Source organism: Lagenorhynchus albirostris, chromosome 14 (genome assembly GCF_949774975.1).
Source record: "Lagenorhynchus albirostris chromosome 14, mLagAlb1.1, whole genome shotgun sequence".
NCBI lineage: Eukaryota > Metazoa > Chordata > Mammalia > Artiodactyla > Delphinidae > Lagenorhynchus > Lagenorhynchus albirostris.
In genome coordinates this window covers 87467033-87488026 of record NC_083108.1, presented here as the reverse complement: position 1 = coordinate 87488026, position 20994 = coordinate 87467033, and the positions used below count along the sequence as shown (strand labels likewise).

Sequence of the window (20994 nt, the reverse complement as noted above, 5' to 3'; positions counted from 1 at the left end):
ACTTCAGTTAAAAAAAATTTTTTTAATGGGCAAAGGACTTGCATATATGCCTCAAAAGAGGATGTACAAATAGGCCCATGAAAAGATATTCAACGTCATTAGGGATCGGGGAAATATAAACCAAAACCACTAGGATGGCTTGAATCAAAAAGTTAGGTAGGGCTTCCCTCGTGGCGCAATGGTTAAGAATCCGCCTGCCAATGCAGGGGACACGGGTTCGAGCCCTGGTCCGGGAAGATCCCACATGCCGCGGAGTGGTTGAGCCCCTGCACCACAACTACTGAGCCTGCTCTCTAGAGCCCGTGAGCCACAACTACTGAGCCCACATGCTGCAACTACTGAAGCCCACGTGCCTAGAGCCCATGCTCCGCAACAAGAGAAGCCACTGCAATGAGAAGACCGCGCAGTGCAATGAAGAGTAGCCCCGGGCTTCCCTGGTGGCGCAGTGGTTAAGAATCCGCCTGCCAATGCAGGGGACATGGGTTCGTGCCCCGGTCTGGTAAGATACCACATGCTGCGGAGCGGCTGGGCCCGTGAGCCATGGCCGCTGAGCCTGCGCGTCTGGAGCCTATGCTCCGCAACGGGAGAGGACACAGCAGTGAGAGGCCCGCGAACCGCAAAAAAAAATAAAAAAAGAGTAGCCCCAGCTCGCCAAAACTAGAGAAAGCCCGCGTGCAGCAACGCAGATCCGAGGCAGCCAAAAATAAATTAATTAAATTTTAAAAAGACATTGTTTAAAAAAAAAAGGTAACTGCATCTTTATCTTGGATAGCTCTGAATGAGCCCGTGTGAGCCCCGAATGTAATCACAAGTGGGAGGTAGAGGGAGATTTGACTCCGGAAGAAGTAGGAGAGGAGATGAGAGAAGCAAGAGGCTGGACAGGTACGACTGCTGGCTGTGGGCTGTGAGGCAAGGAATGTGCGCAGAAGCTGAAAAGGACAAGGAGATGAATTCTCCCCTGGAGCCTCCTGCCAGCACCATGATTTTAGCCGCATGAGACCCATTTTGGACTTCTGGCCTGCATGACTCTAAGATAATAAATCTGCGTTGTTTCAAGCCAAAAAAAAAAAAAAGGTAACAAGAAGTGCACAAGCCTATGGCGAAATCGGAAACCTCATACACTGCTGGTGGGAATTTAAAGTCATGCAGCCTCTTGAAAAAAATGGTTTGGCAGTTCCACAAAAGACTTGTTAGGAGTTAACATACGACCCGGGAATTCCACTCCTAAGTATATACCCAAGAGAATTAAAAACACACAGCCACATGGAAGTGTGTATGAAAATGTTCTTAGCAGCATTACTCATAATTCCCAAGAAATGTAAACAACCCAAACGTCCATCAACTGATGAATAAACAAAATGTGGCCTAGCCATAGAATGGAGTATTATTCAGCAGAAAAAAGGAGGGTGAAATATTGACACAGGCTACAGCATAGATGAACCTTGAAAAAAACACTACACTAAGTGAAAGAAGCCAGCCGCAGAAGGCCACGTATCTCATGATCCCATTTATATCAAATGTACAGAACAGGCAAATCCACAGAGATGGAAAGTCGATGCTGGTTTCCAGGGGCTGGAGGGAGGGGACTGGGACAGCAGCTGGATGCAGGGTTTCCTTTCAAGGTTGATGAAAAAGGTGAAATTAGGTAGTGCTGGTGGTTGCACAACTTTGTGAATTTACTAAACACCGCTGCATTGTGCACTTTGCAAGGATGAGTTTCGTGGTACGTGAATTATATCTCAATCAGAAATCCATCTTAAAAAAGGAAATGCAGGCTAAAGTGATCAACTGCTCAGCAAAATGCAGATGCAAGTATCCTCTCTGATATTAAACACACAAAAAATTCTAAAGAGAAAGTAAAATTTGACTATAAAAGGGAGACAGGAGAGGGACATGAAAGGGATCAAATTAGTTGGATGAAAGAGGGGAGTGATTTCATGTTTCTAAGTACTGGTAGGGAGGCCCTTTCAATCTTCACTCCACCCTCCTACTTAGCAACGTTGGAAAGTTAAAAACTACACCTGCCAGACTCCTTGGAGGCCCGAGCCCCAGCCAAGACGTGGGCCCCTCCCGCTTGCTGCCTCTGCGTGACTGGGGGCGGCGGGGAGGTGCCCTCCTTCCTGCTGCTCCTGGCTGCACTTGCTGACGGATATGAGTTGACAAATTTGAGTCTCTCCTGTAAGGGAGGTCCGGTGGTGGGTGGCTTCTTGACCGGAATCCGTGACCCTGGACGCAGCTCTGGGCCTGCCAGAACGCATCTCCAAGTGTGGGGCTATTGGGGGTCCTGGGGCCTCCCATCCCTCTCGGCTCCAGAGGCAGCATCAGCAACTGGAGGTGCCTGGGGGGGGGGGTCAGTTCTGTCTTGTTTTGGGAGTCATTCCAGGAGACCCAGTCCAAACCAGGTTATTAGGCCCCTCCAACAATGCACAAGCCCCCCATGTCCTGTGGAAAACGTCTGCCCAACTCAATCTGCAGAGTGGCTTCCGTTTCCAGAAGCAGCCTGTAACGTTTTCCCTCTTAGACCCTCTCAAACTGCAGCTTCAATACACACAGATCAAAACTGCTTAGATGTAAGCTTTAAAAACTGCGAACCGCTATATTGTATACCTGCGACTTATAGAATATTGTAAACCAACTACACTTCAATTAAAAAACAAAACGCTTAAATGATTTTCCCACTGTTTTCTTGGATGGTTGATTCCTGTGCACATCTTACATGCTGGCCGATGTGGGAATCTGCGGGGCAGCCGGGGAAGGCTGGCATGATGGGCCGCCAAGCTCGTCCCTCAGCCAGGAGGGCTGGGGCCGGGGAAGGAGGTACCAACTCAGGCTCTGCTTGCCCTCCAGCATCGGGGGGATACAGAGCTTTTCTGTTTTTGTTTTTTAATTTATTTTATTTATTTATTTTTGGCTGTGTCTGCTTGCCCTCCGGCATCGGGGGGGATACAGAGCTTTTCTGTTTTTGTTTTTTATTTTATTTATTTATTTGTGGCTGTGTTGGGTCTTCGTTTGAGCAGGGGCTACTCTTCGTTGAGGTGTGTGGGCTTCTCATTATGGTGGCTTCTCTTGTTGCGCAGCACGGGCTCTAGAGCACAGGCTTCAGTAGTTGCGGCGCACGGGCTTAGTTGCTCCGCAGCATGTGAGATCTTCCCAGACCAGGGCTCGAACTCGTGTGCCCTGCATTGGCAGGTGGATTCTTAACCGCTGCGCCACCAGGGGAGCCCTGCTTTTCTGTTTAAATCAGCCAGACTGAGTCTCAGTTGCTGACAACTGAGACCCCGACTATGCAGGCCCCTGACTCTAACTTTTTCCTGAGTGTGCTTCCCCACTCAGGGAAGGGGCACGAGACCCAGAAGAAGGCCGGCCCCAAGATCAGGTTTGCTCCCTGATGTTGTGGAGAGTGGGGGACTAGGCATAGTCATATGATACTGGCAGGGATGCAAGGAAACGCTTCTACGGCGGACAGGGGCTGTCAGAATTAGGTAGGCATTAGAAACCCGCCAGACCACCGAGTCAGCATCTCGGGATGCTCACACGTGGACAAGGATGTATAGGGCTGGTCGTTGCGTGCAAAATCACAGGCTGGACACATGTCCACCAGCAGGCTGAGTGGTATGGACTGCGTACACTGTGGGCCACCAGCAAGAACGACACAGACTTCTGTGATGGCAAAGACCGCCACCGTCTGTGTGAAGACAAGGGTCAAACACGCTCATATATGCACAGAGACCTCTGGAAGTCACAAGAAAAACGAGTAGGGGCCTATGGAGAGATACTGGGAATTAGGGAGGGAGGGCAACTTCTGTTTTTCTGTACTCTGTTTTTCCAAGTACACATTTTATTTTATTTATTTTTTTGGCCGTGCCGTGCAGCATGCAGGATCTTAGTTCCCCGACCAGGGATCCAACCCACGCCCCCTGCAGTGGAACTGTGCAGTCCTAACCACTGGACCACCAGGGAATTCCCTCCAAGTACATATTTGAAAATATCACATACCCATGGATCCTCCAAGGTGATTTAAATGAGTCACCCAGGGACTTCCCTGGTGGTCCAGTGGTAAAGAATCTGCCTTCCAATGCAGGGGTCGTGGGTTCGATCCCTGGTCGGGGAACTAAGATCCCACAGGCTGCGGGGCAACTAAGCCCTCACACCACAACTACCGAGCTCACGCGCCTCAACTAGAGAGAAAACCCGCGCCCCGCAACTAGAGAGAAGCCAGCGCTCTGCAAGGAAAGATCCCACATGCCTCAACGAAGATCCCGTGTGCCGCAACTAAGACCCGATGCAGCCAAAAAAATAAACAAACAAAATTAATTTTTTTTTTTTAAAGAAAGGAGTTTGTTCTTTGCTAAAAAACAAAACAAGACTCACTCACTAATTGCCTGGAGTCACACTTGGGAATTGTCTACAATTTGACCCTGAAACCAAGACCACATAACCTTCCATGGGGAGAGCCCCACGATCCCAGCAGTGCTTAGGTTACTTTCTGCCCTGGGAAGTGACTTTAAAAGCCCTATCACAGGTAAAATTAACATGCTTAAAGTCAAGCCCCAGGATTTCTCCTGCAAGCCCATCCTGTTCCCAATCACGCCACCTGTTAATGGCCCAGCTAGCTCCTCAATTCCTGAAACCCAAAGCCCAGGTCGGCCTCGAACCCTGCCTCCTGTCCCAGCCGCAGGCCACCCGGCAGCGGCAGCCGCTCGGCAAGGTTTCTCGGACCCAAAGGCACACCTCACTTGGTCTCTCCCCCACGGCACTGCCAGTCTTGCCGATTCTACTCGCCCCACCCGCCCTGTTCTCGGAAAGACAGTGCTCCCTCGAGGGGATTTGCCCAGCCACGTTGTACACACGTGTGCAACCCACCACACGGCATTTGCACATCACACGTGCACACGTACCCATGCAGACACATCACCTACGATCACATCACAAATACACGTGCACAAACTGCTCACACACCACACGTGCGTCCACGTGGGCACACAGCACGTGCACGCGTGCGTCCCACGTGCACACACACCACGCGTCTCCTGCAGCAGACTTGCCGACTTCCTTGGTAACAGAGCGTCCCCTTCTCCGCAGGGCGCCACTTAATAAAAGCATTTCCCTGCCCCCCTTGCAGCTGGACGTGACCACGTGACACACCTCTGGCCAGCGAGGGGATGAAGTCGCTGGCGGGACGTCCAGGAGGGCTCGCTACGGGACAGTCAACGATGTGCCCCTTCCTTCTGCCCTCCCTCCTCCCTCCCGCCCGGAATACAGGCGGCGCCAGGGATGCACGGACCAGGATGAAAGCTGCGTGCCGCAGGGGGCCAGGTGGACACCCAGAAGGAGCCCGTGTCCTCCAGCGCTGGGGACTGCTACCCCTGGCCCGACGGCCCCCCGGTCCTGTTCTGGTCTGCGCCGCTCGCCGGGCCGCCGAGCCCCACCCTGACACCCGGGCAGCCAGTCCTGCCAGGAGCCGCCCGCTGTCCCGCCGGCTCCAGCCTTCGCCCAGCCACGCGCCCCCACCAGGTCACCCGTTCCCACCGCTCCGGTCTGCTGTTGACACAGCGCACGGTGCTCCTTGCACCTCTCTCGGTGAAAGACCCGTGGAAAAGACCGAGAAAAAGGTAAAAGAAGTGACTAAGCAAGGTTTGTACTTATTTAATAAGAAAATCGCTTCTTTAAAAAAATAGTGTCTTTACGTGCTGAGTTGTGTGTAGTCAACGCGTGAGCTGAAAATAGACTCGCGGCAGGTTCTCCCTGTGACGGAAACTCAGAATGACGCAGCTCTCAGGATCCTGAGCTGGGGAGGCCGCGCGCGGGCCGTCCCGTCTGGGCGAGGCATGCCGCCAGCAGCAGGCTGGCGGGTCCCGGCGTGCGGTGTCGTGGGCCAGCTCAGTCACTGTCCCCATCACTGCCTTCCAGGGGGCGGGGGACCTGCAGAGCGAGAGCAGACAGGGAATGACTGTGGGGAGCGCTCCGCCCGGCGGGGGCCCTCTCCTGCACAGGGGCTGCCCAGGGCGAGGCTCAGCCTCACCCGTCTTCCTCTTCACTGATTCAAGAACCTGTCTTGAACGGGCAAAGCCAAGGGCTGGGGACCAGAGGGGGTCTTCATTGGGCTCCTCCAGCTCCCAGAGGCTTCAGTGACCTTGGGGACATAAGACTGATCTACTGCAAAGCTGGTCAAGTACAAGCCCCTCGGCGCTATATAGAGACAGCAGACGGTCAGAGGCCTCTCTCTGTCTGTGGGAATCAAGCAGAGAGCAAGCCTGGCCCCCAGGTCCCATCTGTACACGTGCTCCATCTGGCCTCACAGTGCTGGGAAAATTGATAACCACCAACATTTAAAGAGTGGACTATTTCACATACACGTCTGCAATCCCCGTTTCTCCTGAGAAAAGGCAAGCTCCGACAACACTCAGGGCCACCCTCCCCTGGCTGGCGCTGAGCTGCAGGGGCCCTTCCGGTGGAATGAGAGCTCTGCCGTTTCCCACAGTCTCCACCAAGTCCCGTCTCCTCCCCGACGCTGCTTGGAATTCACCATCTGACCTGCAACCCCTGCCTTTCTTACACCTGGCCCCCTTACCTGTATGCACATGGGTTTACAAGCCCAGCTGGGGAGGGAAGACAGTGTTTTTCTAGATATCTAGACAATGGGAAGAAATCTCCCAGAGCTCCAGGTGGGAATCTCACCCTTTGACAGCCTGCTGGGACACCATGAGCGAACATGGGCTTTGGGGACCTCCCTCGCCCCAGGGTAGAGATTCGAGAACTAGAGTAAAATGTTCACTTTTAGCTCCAGCACCTCCAACCGTGGATGCTCTCCTTCTAACATAAGGTTGGCAGTTAACTCACAGATGAATCACACTTTGAGCCAGGTCCCTGGGCGGTATCGGACAGCAGGGCTCCGGGACAGCGCGGCCGAAAGCACAGCCTGCGTCCCCTCCCAGGCGGAGGAGAGCACCCGGGCCCGGACAGGAACGCCGCCCAGAGGGCGAGGAGAACGACGCTTGGCCGCTCAGCGTCCCTGGCGCCTGCCAAGCGAGCCCATGTTCTGGAGCCAGGTACGTGCCAACTGACCAGCAGCATGAGCCAGAGGACGTCCCAGCGGCACCTCCGTCCCACACACGGGACGACGGCCACCGAGCATGTCCCTCCCCAGCGTCACTAGGCGCGGAGCAGGGCGGCTGGCCACCGGGTCCTATGCCCTGGCCCTGCTCCTCCCACTGTTGTGGCCCCGGGGCAGCGACAGGCCTCTCGGTGCCTCAGCTTGCTCATCTGTACGATGGGTACAATGACAGGGGGCAGAGTGGGTTGCAGCTTAGCCACGGACAGCGACAGATGTGGACAAGTGCTTGGCTGAGCTCCTGGAAGGGCCAGCGCCAGCCCCACGGTTCCCCTGAGCCCCAGCCCCCGTGGCCCCAGCCCCACCTTGGCGCCCGGGCCGGCGGCTGCGTGGGCAGTGGCGCTGAAGTCATGCATGGGCAGGGTGCTCAGCCACTGGGCCATGGACCTCTCGTGGCGCTCGGTGCCGATGATCGTGGGGTAGATGTGCTGCTCCTTGAAGGCCGTGACCTCAGCCTCCTCCCGCGCCCAGTCCAGCGGCTCGTGCAGCCCGTCGTGGCCGAAGCGCTGGTTGTACTTCTCGAAGTGCACCCGCTCCAGGACCAGGCCGAGCCCCGGTGCCTTGGGCACGTCCACCTTGGCCTCCCCCCAGCAGCGCTCCAGCACGCTCTCGGGCGCGTAGCCCTTGACGATGGCCACCACCAGCCCCACCATCTTCCTGATCTGGTGCGTCATGAAGCTCTGGCCCTTGACCTTGATCACCGCAAACTCCATGCCTTCGCGCACGAAGGGCTCCTCGCAGAACATGTCGAGGATGTAGCGCCGGGCGCTGGGCTCGCGGGGCCCCTTCTGCGAGGTGAAGTTGTGGAAGTTGTGGGTGCCCCTGTAGCAGGCCAGGAGCCGGTTCACATGCCCCAGCGTCTCTGCGTGCAGCCGGTACGTCTCGTCCTGCGCATCGTGGTCCTTGTGGGCAAAGGCGAACGTGGGCAGCATGTAGAAGTAGGTCCTGGCGTCGCACTTGTTCTTGGAGTTGAAGCCGCCCGTGACCCTCTTCAGTCCTGGGGGCAGAGGAGGCGATGAGGACAGACTGACGACACCCTGAGCAGGTCTGAGCGCCAGCACCTTACCTGCCGAACCCGGACGAGCCCGAGGGGGCCCCGGCTCCGTGCGCTAAACCCTCAGCTAAACCCTATCAAACAAACCCCGGGGTCGGCCAAGGTGCGGGACACCCTGCTCTCGCCTCACGGATCCCGGGGGACCCACGCGGACTAAAGCACCAGCCGGTGACCCCGACCCAGAAGCCTTGGATCACACGCCATCCTGCAGGTGAGGCCAGGGACAGCAATGTGTTCAGACAGCAAAAGAAACGGGAAACAACTTAAAAAGTCCAGCAACAGGGGAACGATCAGCGGCTCTTAGACATTTGCAGAACGAGCCGAAAGCAGCCCCGGAGCCGGCGCCCGTGCCCAGGACCGGGGGCTGCCGCGCTGAACACTCGCTGTGCCCGGCCAGGGCTCCCAACAGGCTTCTTAACCGCTCAGGGAGAAAAGAGCAAAGCGAAGCACTACGTGTGCATTTCTTTGTGAGAAAAATACAAGCACACGGATTATGTCTGTATTTGTAGAGAAAACTTCTGGAAGAATCACAACCGTGGCGGGGGGCGGCTTCTGGGAACTGGGGAGCACGAAGCGCTTTGTGGCCCTCGGTGCTCCGTGCTGCGCGGCTGTCCTCACGCTAAGCCCAGACCGGGTGGCGAGGACTCAGCCTCACAAGGAGGCTGTGACTTAAAGGCCAACGTTGGCTTCATGTTACAAGGACTGATGACCCCGCCCCGGGGCTGCCAGTTCAAGGCTGCGTCTGCACCGCCCTTCCCGTCTTCTGTCTCTGCTGTCGTGTCTGATTTGGGGTAATCTTATTGTTGTGTTTTGTCTTGCTTTAAGAATCCAATTTCATCGACACAGCATCGCAGGTATGCTCTGTGCACCTAATTTCTGTCGTGCGGAACATAAGTGCCAAGAAAAGGCTGAAAGGGGCTGGCAGCCGACCACGTGGCTGGGCTGCTAACGAGGGAAACACAGCCTTGCTGTGTCATGTTACGTAAGCAGTGCTAACGGCTGCGAATTGTGTAGGGTCTGGTATTATTTTAGCGAAAGTGGGGAACAACCTGTGGCATACATGAGAACGTTCCCGTGGAATGAATGTTAAGAGGCATCACATGGGGCTTTAAGAGGACTGGCTCCCAGAGAAGGTCTTCAGGAGGGAATTATCCTCACCAGGCAGAGAAAGACCACAGGACAATAAAAATAAAACCATGTCATGCCAATAATAAATGCAGAGCCTTCCCCGGCGGTGCAGCGGTTAGGACTCCGTGCTGCCACTGCAGGAGGCGCGGGTCCCATCCCTGGTCGGGGAATGAGATCCCGCGTGCCGTGCGGTGCAGCAAATAAATAAACAAATAAAAATTTAGAAACTAAATTCAATAGTGGGCAAAGTAACCAAAAACAAGGGTTGTGACTTTGTGCTGAGATCCCTATTTATACTTGTGCCCGACGTTCACGGCAGTGTCTTTCTGTAACAGCCCCAAACTGGAGACACCCGCAGTGCTCCCCCCCAGGTAACTGGATAAACAACTGGAGACCACGCAGCAATGGAAAGGAACAAACCGGATGCACCTGACAACGTGCAGGAATCTTTAACCAGAGGCTCCGTGCAAGAAGCCATTCCCTACGATGCTATCGACATAAAACTCTAGAACTACGAAGCAGTCTATAATGAGAGAGAGCAGATCAGTGGTCGCCTGGTGAGGCATGGGGTGGGAGGGGCGTGGGGAGGGTCACAATCTTCTGGGGGTGACAGAGGGTGACTCTCTCAAGTGGGCTGGTTTCACAGGTATGCACACATATCACAACGTTTTAACTGTATAATGAACTACGCAGTTTACCATACGCTGATTATACTTCAACTTTAAAAAGCATTTAAAAGTGTTTTTAATTCTCTGGTTAAAGAAAAACTGACACTGTAGTGTGCGGGTGATGACACAGGCAGACCTGAAATACACGTCACGACAGCAGGACAGGTGCAAGTGCGTGGCTGCAGGTGTGAGGTGCGTGCAAGGTGGCCTGGCTTCACGTGAAGGCAGCTGTGGTAACTGGCCCATGGATGCTTTGACCCCGGGGCTGGCAAACAGTGGCTAAAACCATGGCCGTTCCTGTACAACTTCTGAGCTAAGGCTGAAAGGGTGGTTAAAAGAAGAAACAAAGGAGAAGAATATGCAACAGAGACAGTGATCTGTGTGGCCACAAAGCCTCAGACAGTTTACTACCTGGCCCTCTACAGAAAGCCTCTGCCAGCCCTTGCTTTAAGGGCCGGCAAAGCGATCACTAAAAAAAAACCATAGCGAGTCATCGCATTAGCTAACCAAGGTGATAATGAAATGCAATGATAAGAAACATCAATTAATCCAAAAGAAGGGAGAAAAAGAAGAGGGAAACAAATGGGACAGAGAGAAACAGAAGGCAAGCAGAGCTACCCCCAGCCACCCCAGTACCACATTAATTATCAATGGCACATATATGCCACTTAAAAGGCAGAGGGGGTCAGACTGCAAATCCCGTTATCAGGCCTGTTACCATAGGGAGTCATAGCCCCTGTTTTAATTTTATCAAATCTGGACTTTCATATCCAAGCATTTGGTTAAAACAAGGCACATGTACCACCAAGATGCTGCACTGAGGGCCTTTCCAAGTCTGTCTGTCTGGCTGTGTCCCTTTCTGAAGGAGGTGGGAATACTGAACCCTTCCTTACAGCTGACTCACAACCACTCCTTCCAACTGCTAAGCGACCACTTTGTTATCTTAGCTCCACAACGGAGAAATTCGGTGAAAGAAGAAATTTCGTGTCCCTGTGAGACCGGCCACCACCCAGTGTGCAGCCCAGCGCTGCAAGGCTTACCCAGTATCCGAATGTGAGACGGAAGGTGGCTGTTAATCTTTTCTAAAAGGTCGTCAATCAGCCACACCTTCAGGGACACAACCTGGCCGGCCGCAGACACACCCTGCAAAGGAAGCAGACATGGGAGGGCCAGCTGGGCCTTGCACTTGGAGCACCGACACTGCAAGCTGGTCTCTTCAGCAGAAGGACCACATGCACGCTACATCTGTCCGTGGAGGAATTCTGCTTTTAGAAGTGCATCTGAAGGGAATAACCAGATACAAGAACAGTGCTCTATATACCAAGGGAGTGAGTGCCACATAACTTACAAAATATTACAAGTGAACTTCAGAGCCCAACGAAACACGGGAACAAATACATGAAATCCTGCAGATAGGAGATAAAGTTCCACCCTGGATGTGACTCTCAAGGACTTAGGGAAAAAGAAAGTGCAACTTAGATGACAGAACACTGGAGCTGAGCAAGGTCACCATCTAAGTCACAGCAGCAGGTATCCTGTGGGGATGGGGTGCTAGTGACACAGGTAAACTGAGCAAGCGCCGCACTCAAGAAGAGCACAGTTCACCATTTGTATGTTACACCTTTTTCCTAAAAGCAAGTTTTCATAAAAGGCAATACGGCAGTAAGGTCTGGGGGAGGGGAGCGGTGTGATTCGGAAGGTGGACGAGGAGGGGGCTCCTGGGACGCGGGCAGAGACCCACGTGTGGACCTGAGTGGAGATTATCCGGGCGCTCACCAAAGAATCACCCGTTTCACTTTATACTGACACTGTATGCACCTTTCTGTTTGCTACAATCATACTTTCTAAAAAGATTTTTTTAAATGTAAGCAAAGAAGACAGAGTACCGTGTAACACTCCTGCCAAAAAATTTCTTTACTCTGTATCGAGTCATGAGAACAATCAGACAAATACAGATTGAGGACATTCGTCAAAATAACTGGCCTGGACCATCCAAAACATCACATCAGGAAGGACAGAAAGGAGGTGACGAGACCATTTTAAAGGAAACTCAAGGGCTTCCCTGGTGGCGCAGTGGTTGAGAGCCCGCCTGCCAATGCAGGGGACACAGGTTCGAGCCCTGGTCCGGGAAGATCCCACATGCCGCGGAGCAACTAAGCCCGTGCACCACAACTACTGAGCCTGCTCTCTAGAGCCTGTGAGCCACAACTACTGAGCCCGCGTGCCACAACTACTGAGCCTGCGTGCCACAACTACTGAAGCCTGTGCACCTAAAGCCCGTGCTCTGCAACTAGAGAAGCCACCGCAATGAGAAGCCCGTGCACCACAACTAAAGAAAGCCTGCGCGCAGCAACGAAGACCCAACACAACCAAAAAAATAAATAAATAAAAGAAATAATAAAAGAAATAGAAAAAACATTTTTTTAATTTGAAAAAAAAAAAGAAGGAAACTCAAAAGACATGACAACTGAATGAACCATCAACCCTGGGTTAGACACAGGATCAACAAGAAACGGTGTACCAGTGTTAAATTTCCCAAGGGTGACAGCGACACCAAGCAGTTGCCAGAGGATGCCACTGCTCACGCGACATATTTTGGGGTGAAGGGTGATGACGTCTGCAACTTCCTCTCAAATGGTTCCATTCAAAGGCACAAAAAGGAAAACAAATACGGCAAAAGTTTAACACTGCCGAGTTTAGGGGAAGACCAAGGGTGTTCATGCATTGTTCCTGGGACTTTCGGAGGTCTGAAGTTTTTCCAAATAAAAAGTTGGAGAGATTTTTGTAAAAAAGAAGAAAGACAAAAAATAAACTGGCGAGATGGAACACAGGCCGAATCCACTGTTCACCAGGCAGACACCCTCCAACACAGAGGCATCTGGCCACGAGTGGCTACTGAGGGCATAAAATGGCTGTTCTGAAATGAGGTCTCAAAGTCTCAGTACACGAAAAAGGAATGGAAATACATCTCATTGCTAATCTTTTTATATTGATTACACGTTTTTCTGGTTTTTTAAAAATTTTTGGCTGCATTGGGTCTTTGTTGCTGTGCACGGGCTTTCTCGAGTTGCAGCGAGCGGGGGCTACTCTTTGTTGCGGTGCGCGGGCTTCTCATTGCAGTGGCTTCTCCTGTTGCAGAACATGGGCTCTCTAGGCGCGCGGGGTTCAGTAGTTGTGGCTCACGGGCCTAGCTGCTCCGCGTCATGCGGGATCCTCCCGGACCAGGGCTCGAACCCGTGGCCCCTACACTGGCAGGTGGATCCCTAACCACTGTGCCACCAGGAAAGCCCTGATTACACACTGAAGTGAGAATTTTCTGGATATGCCAGTGGAGAGTGGGTGATGACTAAAGGGTGCAGGGAAGTTCTGGGGACGATGAAAATGTTCTAAGCTGGGCTGTGGTGATGGCTGCACAACTGTGAGAAAGGACTAGAATCAATGAATGTACCCTTTAAATGGGCAAAATGTGTGGGAGTGAATGACAGCTCCTTGAAACTTTTTTTTTTAATATGAAACAAAAACTAACAAAATATCATCATTTGTTCATCCAGGGGGATGTTAGTATCAAAGGTTTTCTAGATTTCCCAAAATGTAAGAAGGAAAACATATTCGAATAAAACCATCTCTAATAACAGTGAAAACTGAAATAAATGCTAGCCCTATATTTGGAAATGCTGTCTTCATTAGCTCAGGCAAATGTTTACTTTTCTTCTGCCTTGGAAACAACCAGAGAGCTGTAAGTGGGAAAGTTAAACAGAAAACAAACACCACGGAGAGCCCCGGTACTCTTTACCTGGACCAGCTAACATGTGACTGGATCACCCACGAGACTGCCAGGCGCCTGTTTTTGTTCTTAGCTGTCTGTGCGGTAGCTCTGGCTCCGGGGTTCTGGCCTGGGCCTGTGGATCCCAGGGGACGCTGCACCTTTGAAACTCAACGTTATTCAGATTCCCAGGACCCTGACCTGCAAAGAGCTACGTGTACCACAGACTCCCAGTGACCTTAGGTGGCCAGAGAGATGATTCGGGGCCCGGGTCTGAGAGAGCAGGCTCACAGGTGCACGGGCACTTTGGGTTTTCTCTCTCCTGGGGGAGAGCTTCACGTTCTCCGTGGCTGGTTGTCCCACCTGCCTCGGCGACACCCTCCACTCCTTTGTGGGGAGCCCCTGCTCGCACCAGCCCCACACCTGGCAACGTGCCAGGGTGGGACCAGCCAGCGACTGGCCTGGGACGGTGGGAGAGCCAAGCAGACAGCAGGACTCAATCTCTTGAGCATGAATGGACAGTGCTGGGTCACGGCCACCCGAGCCTCCTGAGCGTGCGACTCCCGCGGGGTTCCAAAGACTTGGCGCTCACACACGCACAATGGAAACTATTTCCCGTTCATCGCTTTTTATGTTGATTACACGTTGAAAGGCGACTACCTTGGACACACTAAGTTAAATAAAATTGGTAACAAAACCCAGCGTCACCTGTTTCCTTTTCCCTTTTGGCTGTGGCTCCTAGGAAGTTTAACATCACACGCATGGTGGGCCTCTGCGGCCACGCGGTCCTACTTGTATCGCGAGCCTGAGATGGATGGATCTAAGGCAGATGTTGTGGCCACCACGCCACCCACAGGAGCGACAGAGGAGAAAGCACAGACAGAGAGGATGCCAGACCTTGTGGCCCTGAGCACCTAGGTCCAGCCACACCTGGGCCAGAAATGCCGCAGTTTCTTGGCCACACGAGGCAACAACTTTCTTTCCACTTACACTAGTCTGAGCTGTGCATCTGTCAATTGTAGCCAAGAGAATCTTGAGAGATAAAGGCGCTAAGATGGAAAGTGGGATGAGGGCAAACACAAGCCACAGACCGGCGGCTTCGGTGCTGCCTGCACCCGCAGGGGATGTGGGGACAGCACCTACCTTGTCCGTCCGGGCGCAGCGCTGGAAGGACATCTTCCGCATGTCCTCCCCGTGATTCTCCGGAATACAACCCGACCGGACCAGGGCAGACACCAGGTCATCTTCGATGGTCTTGAATTTCGAGGACCCAACATTCCTCTGAGGAAAAGAGAAGAAGAAAACTTGTTTTTCACTCAATCACTACCACAGTAGGGGCCCTGGGCCGTGGCTGATCCAGGTAGGGGCATGTGCGTTGTGCCCGCACCCGGCAGGTGGGGACCGCACCTGTGGGCGTGGAGAGACCCTGCAGCTCGTCCCCCGACCCACGGGAAGCAGGAAAGCCACCTGTGGGTACCCACAGTCTAGAAACTTCCCACCCTGGGCAGCTGACACTGGGCATCACCTAAGACATCATTTCCCCCTACCTGTCAGATGTGAGACCAGCACCCTCCTGCTGGAGACCCATCTGTCTGTTGCACCCGGCCAAGAGGGACTCCCCTCCCTCATCACCCCAGGGCCTCCCCTCCCTCACCACAGCAGGGAGCAGGCCCTCCTGCATCACTACAGGGAGGCAGGCGCCCCCGCTGGAGGAGGACGCCACCCCAGGGTGCTGCCAGCACCTAGTGGGTGCAGATGTAGCGTAATCACAGTCCAGGGCCTGCAGGACCCTGCGACATCAGTGAGATCACCACCCTGACGTCAAAGAAAATCTTTGCAAAGCAAGGGACACAGGGCGACAAGCACGTCGCCAAGACGCACCACAGTGGGCAGGTCCTTCCCAAAGTCTACCTCACGGTCCCCACTGCAGCTTAAGTCCAATCCCTTTACTCAGCAAGAAGCTATAAATGCTCCTCCAGCGATCGGAATGGATATTAAGAAACGGGGATAACCACCCTTCCCCACATCCCGCTGTGTCCTTCTGTCACCCTGTGAGCTACCGTCACTCTCTACCCCCCCTCCATTCCCCTAATGGGGACACTGAGGCAAACGGAAGATGATGAGACACAGGCAAAATTCTCAAGACAGCGCATAAGGCAACAACACACGTAATCAGTCACCCTCAAACAAAAAAGCATTTAAACATCGGCGAAGAGCAGCGCAGGTGGTTTATTTGTTCCACTACGTGAGACCGAAGCCCTGCTTCCACCATTTCACAATCCACCCGTGGTCATCAAAGGTCATCAAATTGGTTTCACGGGTGCAACCCCATACTTAATGAAAAATACTAAAATAGGATACAAAGTATCTCATTACTACTATTATTTACAGTAAAGGTGACCACAGCACCTGGTAAGGTTGGGCACTGTTTTCCTAAACTTCCGCTTCAGTGAGATACTCTACACAGCAGTGAATTCCTCCAAGAAGTTTAAAGAACGAGGCACCGAAGTGTAAGAGCCACACCGCTGACCACAAGGGACGAGAAGAAGCTCTACGTGTATCTGCCGGGGCTCTTGTGCCTTTCAGGAAAGGGTCACGGGGCTGGGCTGGGCTGGGCAGGGAGCTCTCACGTGCCTGCGTACCCACAACCGTCACCTTCACGTGTCTAACAAAGAGTAACAGCTGCCTCTTCTGAGCATCCCTGGCGCTGTCCCAGTTCTAGTGTGCGGTATCGGTCAGCCTAATGACTCTTCCTGCCCTGAAAAGTCAGCACTGTGATCAGAGAGATGAGGAAACGACGGACTGAGAGTTCTCGTCACTTGCCGCCTCTGGTCATCGGCAGGCCTGGGCCTTTAACTACCCTGGGAGACCCATGCACACCTCCCCCCCCCCCGCCCCCCGCAAGCACCCAAGCAATGCATGGATGAAACAGGGCTCAAAGCTGCTTCGATCTGAATCTAAATCTTGCCTGACGGGACCCACACGATAAAGGAGGTGAAGAATGAGACCCCTCTTTCTGCCACTTTCCAAGATGGCTCACTGGGTAACCGTCGCTCCGAGGTCCCTGCCCCAAGCACACCGGCCCAGCCCGCGGGCGCCCTCACCTGCATGCCGTGGTAGCCCTTCCCGGAATAGGCCACGAGCAGCACGACCTTGCGCTTGGGCGGCTTCCTGTGCTGCCCTCCACCCTCGCTGCTCCTGAGCCTTTTCGCCTGCTGCTCTGTCTCCTCCCAGATCCTGGCCGCGCCCTGCCAGCCACGCCGGACCTTCCTGTCCTGCTCCTGCTTGGTCCCCACGGGCACGGGGGCCTCCCCATTCCCTGCCATGGGGGGCAAACTGAAAAGACACGGTGGCGAGGGGGGGTGGGGTGTGAGCAAAACACAGAAGGAAGCGGCCCAGTGAAAGACTGACGGTGGCAGCATGGTCCAGTAAACACCCTGGGCTGACCACCGAGTCCAAATCCCAGCTGGGCGCTAACTGTAGATCTTGCCCAACCACCAACTTGGCCTCGGTTTCACTGTCCAAGAAATGGAGCAGTGACAGCACTTTATGCGATGAGGGCTGGTGCTCGCCGGGCATGCAGTCGGGCTCAGTGGGGGTCAGCGTGCTACCCTGGGGTCACGGACAAGTGCACTGTCATTACCAGAGGAGGCGCGGTCCCAGGCGCGGGGTCCACGGTCCGCAGGCTCTCCTCAGGGCCCAGGCCGCCGCCCGCAGGCTGGGGAGCCCCATGCAGGCCCGGGAGGGGCGGGGGGGCACGCGCCCGACCCCTGACCTCCCCCGGTACGCACCCACCCGGGTCCTCTAGACCCCTAACCTCCCCGGGGCCCCTACACGCCAGCCCGCCCCTCCTTAACTCCGACCACGGCCACGCTCCAGCCCCACCCCTTGAGAACTCTAACCTTCCCGGGACCCTCTCACGCTCCAGCCCCGCCCGCGGATAACCTAAGTCGTCCCTGACCCCCAGGCTGACCTCTGACCTCCCCAGTCCCTCCTGCTCCCCCCTCGTCCTCTCGCCTCGCCCAGCCGGCTCTCCCTCGGGAATCGGGGAGACCCCGGCCACCCACGCCGGGACTAGTGGGGCGCGCCCCGACCCGGCCCCACTCACGGAGCGGCGGACTGAGCCGGAGCCGAACCACGTGGGCGAAGGCGGAAGCGGAGCGCGCGGCCGGACGGCAGCCGGACGTGGACAAAAGTACTTCTGGGCGAGGCGGGCCGAGGCGGCTTGGGGCGGAGCTTGGTGTCAGGGGCGGGACTGAGCGGGGCTTCGGGGCGGGGAGGGCGGGGCCTGGCGCCGGGAGCCCGGTTCCCCGCTGCCAACTCGGGGGTGGTTTGAGGCCGATGTGGATGCGCCCTCTTAGGGCGAACAAATCGTCCGAACAACTACGCTTCCAGGCTCTGTTCCGTGTTACAAGTGTCAGCTCATTCAGGCCTTTCGCCCGCCTTAGGGAGCAAGCACCGTAAGAGCAAGCGCGTTACTGAAGAGGAACCCGAGGGACAGAGAGGCTGAGCCCATGGCCGGAGGCCACACAGCAGCAGTCCCGGCTTCTGGAATGACAGCCTGTCTCTCCGCAGTGTGCAGACCAGCGCCCTCCCACTAACCTCCCGTAAGAAACCACTTGCCATGTGCCAGTGCCAGGTGCTGCCCTAGTGGCTCGAAGCCTGTTAGCGCATTCAATCCTCATGAAGCCTCGAGGGAGGCTCTCTTGTCCCCATCTTACAGATGAGGAAGCTGAGGCACGGAGAGGGGCCCAAATGCCAGGGAGAGACTGGGTCATGCTGGAGCCGCCCGTGTGAGAGCTCCAGGGAGTGAGGACCTCCTGGAAGCTGGTAGAAGACAGATGGGAAACTCGTCCACACATGGGGTTTGGGAGGCGGCACAGATGTCACCACGGCTGGCGGGAGCGAGCGACAGCCCGCAGAAGGTGGAAGGAAGTGCGGCTGGCGGCACGGGACTCAGACCTCCCTGAGACGGCCACTCGGTAAGTAGCTATTTTCCGAGCACCTACTAGGTTCCCAGCGCCTGCAGAGGCTGCGAACAGACTAGGAGCAGAACCCGTGCCCTCGGGAAGCTTCCACTCTAGTGGGGACAGACAATGACAGACCAACAGCAAGAGTGTGTGTGATCAAGTGTTAAACACTATGTGAAAACGACTCAGAAGTACTGACGCATGCTACGGCTGGGGGTGAACCTTGAAAACACATTCAGTGGAGAAGCCAGGCGCAGAAGGCCACGTCGTGCGTGTATGATTCCATGCACAGCTGACCCTTGAGCAGCGCAGGGCTGAACGCGCGGCTCCACCTATACAGAACTTGTTTCACTAAATACGAAGTGCAGGACTAGTAGGTCTGCCAGTGGCTGAATCCACGGATGCGTAACCACGGACATGGAGAGCCAGCTGTCAAGTTATCTGTGGATTTTCGACTGCGTGTGTGGGGGGGTCTGGGCCCCGAACCACCACGTTGCTCACAGGTCACCTGTACGTGAAATGTGCAGAACGCGTGAATCCACGAGAAACAAAGTGGAGCAGTGGCTGCTGACGTGGATCCTCTCCTGGACCAAATTCTACTCGGACTCCTAGTCGGAGAAGTCAGGGCTAGTTGGAAAAGAGCTCAGGCAGGCGGAAGGGCACAGCTCACCCGTGCTAAACGATCCCCCAGGACAGCCCACCCCTCTGAGGAAGGGAAGAAAGAGCTGCCCCAGGGCTCCAGGCATGAGGAAAGGTCCAGGTCACATGTGGTCTGGGGAACTCAGGTGGCTGAGCAGTCTCAGGAAGCATCGGGGCACCTTCACGCAGAGCACCCACCTTCACGCAGAGCACCCCGCCACACAGTAGCTACCATCACAGAGCACCCCTCACCATAGGGACGCCTTTGCCGGGGGCGCTCCTTCCCCGCCCCCGGCCTCCGCAGCTCTGGGACATGGAGGTGGACGCGGGGCCCAGGCTGAACCATCCGTGTACGCGCACGACCTGGGCAACTGTGAGGCTGGAACTAGAGCCGCCCAGGAAGGCAGTTGAGACTGGGTGATGGGACTTCAGGTTGTGCCCCGGGAAGCAGTCCATCTCCCCCTGCCCGTGTGAACCAGGAAGCTCCCGGTGCTTGAACAGAAACCCAGGCCAGGTGAGGGCAGTCTCCGGGGCAGGCCCAAGACCCCAGGCTGTGCCGCGGGCCAGCAGGTGGGGAGGGTGGAAGCTTGGGGCCGTGCTCTGAGGTCCTGTGTCAGGTGAGAGAATGAGAGGAAAAGACCACCGAGGGGCCTCCCTGCAAACTGGCCATGGTGGCACCGAGCCGGACTCTGATCTACGGAGAACAAACTGAGGCCTGTGAGGCTGGGACAGGTGCCCAGGGGGCAGTTAGAAGTGGGGCAGGCACCTGGGCCGGACCTCCTGGCCGAAGGCCCCCTGTGAGCATGCCAGGAGCGCGCAGGGCAACGTGAGCCCCGCAGGAAGTGGGGAGCCGGTCCCTCCCGTGTGCCCACTGCACCCCCGGCCCAGCCAGCCCTCCTGGGCCCTCCTTACTGTCAGGCTCCTACACAGGGTGTTTACAGCAGCGCTACCCATGAATACCAAGACTGGGGAGCAAGAGGATATCCTTCAGTAGGAAAATGGATACATAAACTCAGTACCCACAGACAGGGGGGTATCATTGAGCATTGAAAAGAAATGAGCCATCGAGCCATGGAAAGACCCAGAAGAAGTCAACCTGGAAAGGCTACACTGTGTGATTCCAGCATCGTGGAAGAGGCGAAGCTATGGAGACAGTAAAGGGACGGGGTTAAAGTCAGGGGAGGGAACACAGAGCACAGAGGATATTCAGGGCAGTGAAACGACTCTGCATGACACTGAAATGGTACAGGTCATCACGTGTGCGTCCAAACCCACAGCACGGGCACCAAGAGCGAATCACAACGTAAACATGGACTCTGGGTGATGCTGACGTGTCAGTGTAGGTTTATCAGTTGTAACAGATGAATCCCACCCATGCAAGGTGTTAACAGGAGAAGTAAAGTGGGTGGCAGGGGGAGAGGGAGTATTTGGGAACTCTCTGTACTTCCTGCACAATTTTTCTGTAAACCTAAAACTACTGTAAGAAATGAAGTCTATTAATTTGACAACAAAATGCCACGGTTGTCTTAATCCTCTTTCGGCATTTCTTTGTGCAACATACCGGGAGCCCCACAGAGCGGAAGGGGCTGCATCTCCACCAGGCACGGCCCTTCCTGTCTGCAGAGCCCGGAGCACGCACTCCAGGAAGGCAGACTGGAGCG

General features: G+C 54.9%; 1 protein-coding gene across 2 annotated transcripts; it reads right to left on the bottom strand.

Annotated features, from left to right (window-relative positions):
• Window positions 1-5631: 5631 nt before the first annotated feature.
• Window positions 5632-17880, bottom strand: PUS1 (pseudouridine synthase 1). Of its 2 annotated transcripts, none has more exons than XM_060120909.1 (6): window positions 17833-17880; window positions 16829-17060; window positions 14868-15005; window positions 11002-11104; window positions 7417-8108; window positions 5632-5922 (listed from the first exon to the last, which is right to left on the bottom strand). In XM_060120909.1, exons 2-6 carry the CDS (start codon window positions 17048-17050, stop codon window positions 5881-5883), a joined length of 1197 nt encoding a protein of 398 aa, XP_059976892.1. In that variant the 5' UTR covers window positions 17051-17060; window positions 17833-17880; the 3' UTR covers window positions 5632-5880. The 2 variants fall into 2 exon arrangements, with proteins under 2 accessions (XP_059976892.1, XP_059976891.1); XM_060120908.1 differs by lacking the exon at window positions 17833-17880 and adding an exon at window positions 17368-17617.
• Window positions 17881-20994: the final 3114 nt, after the last annotated feature.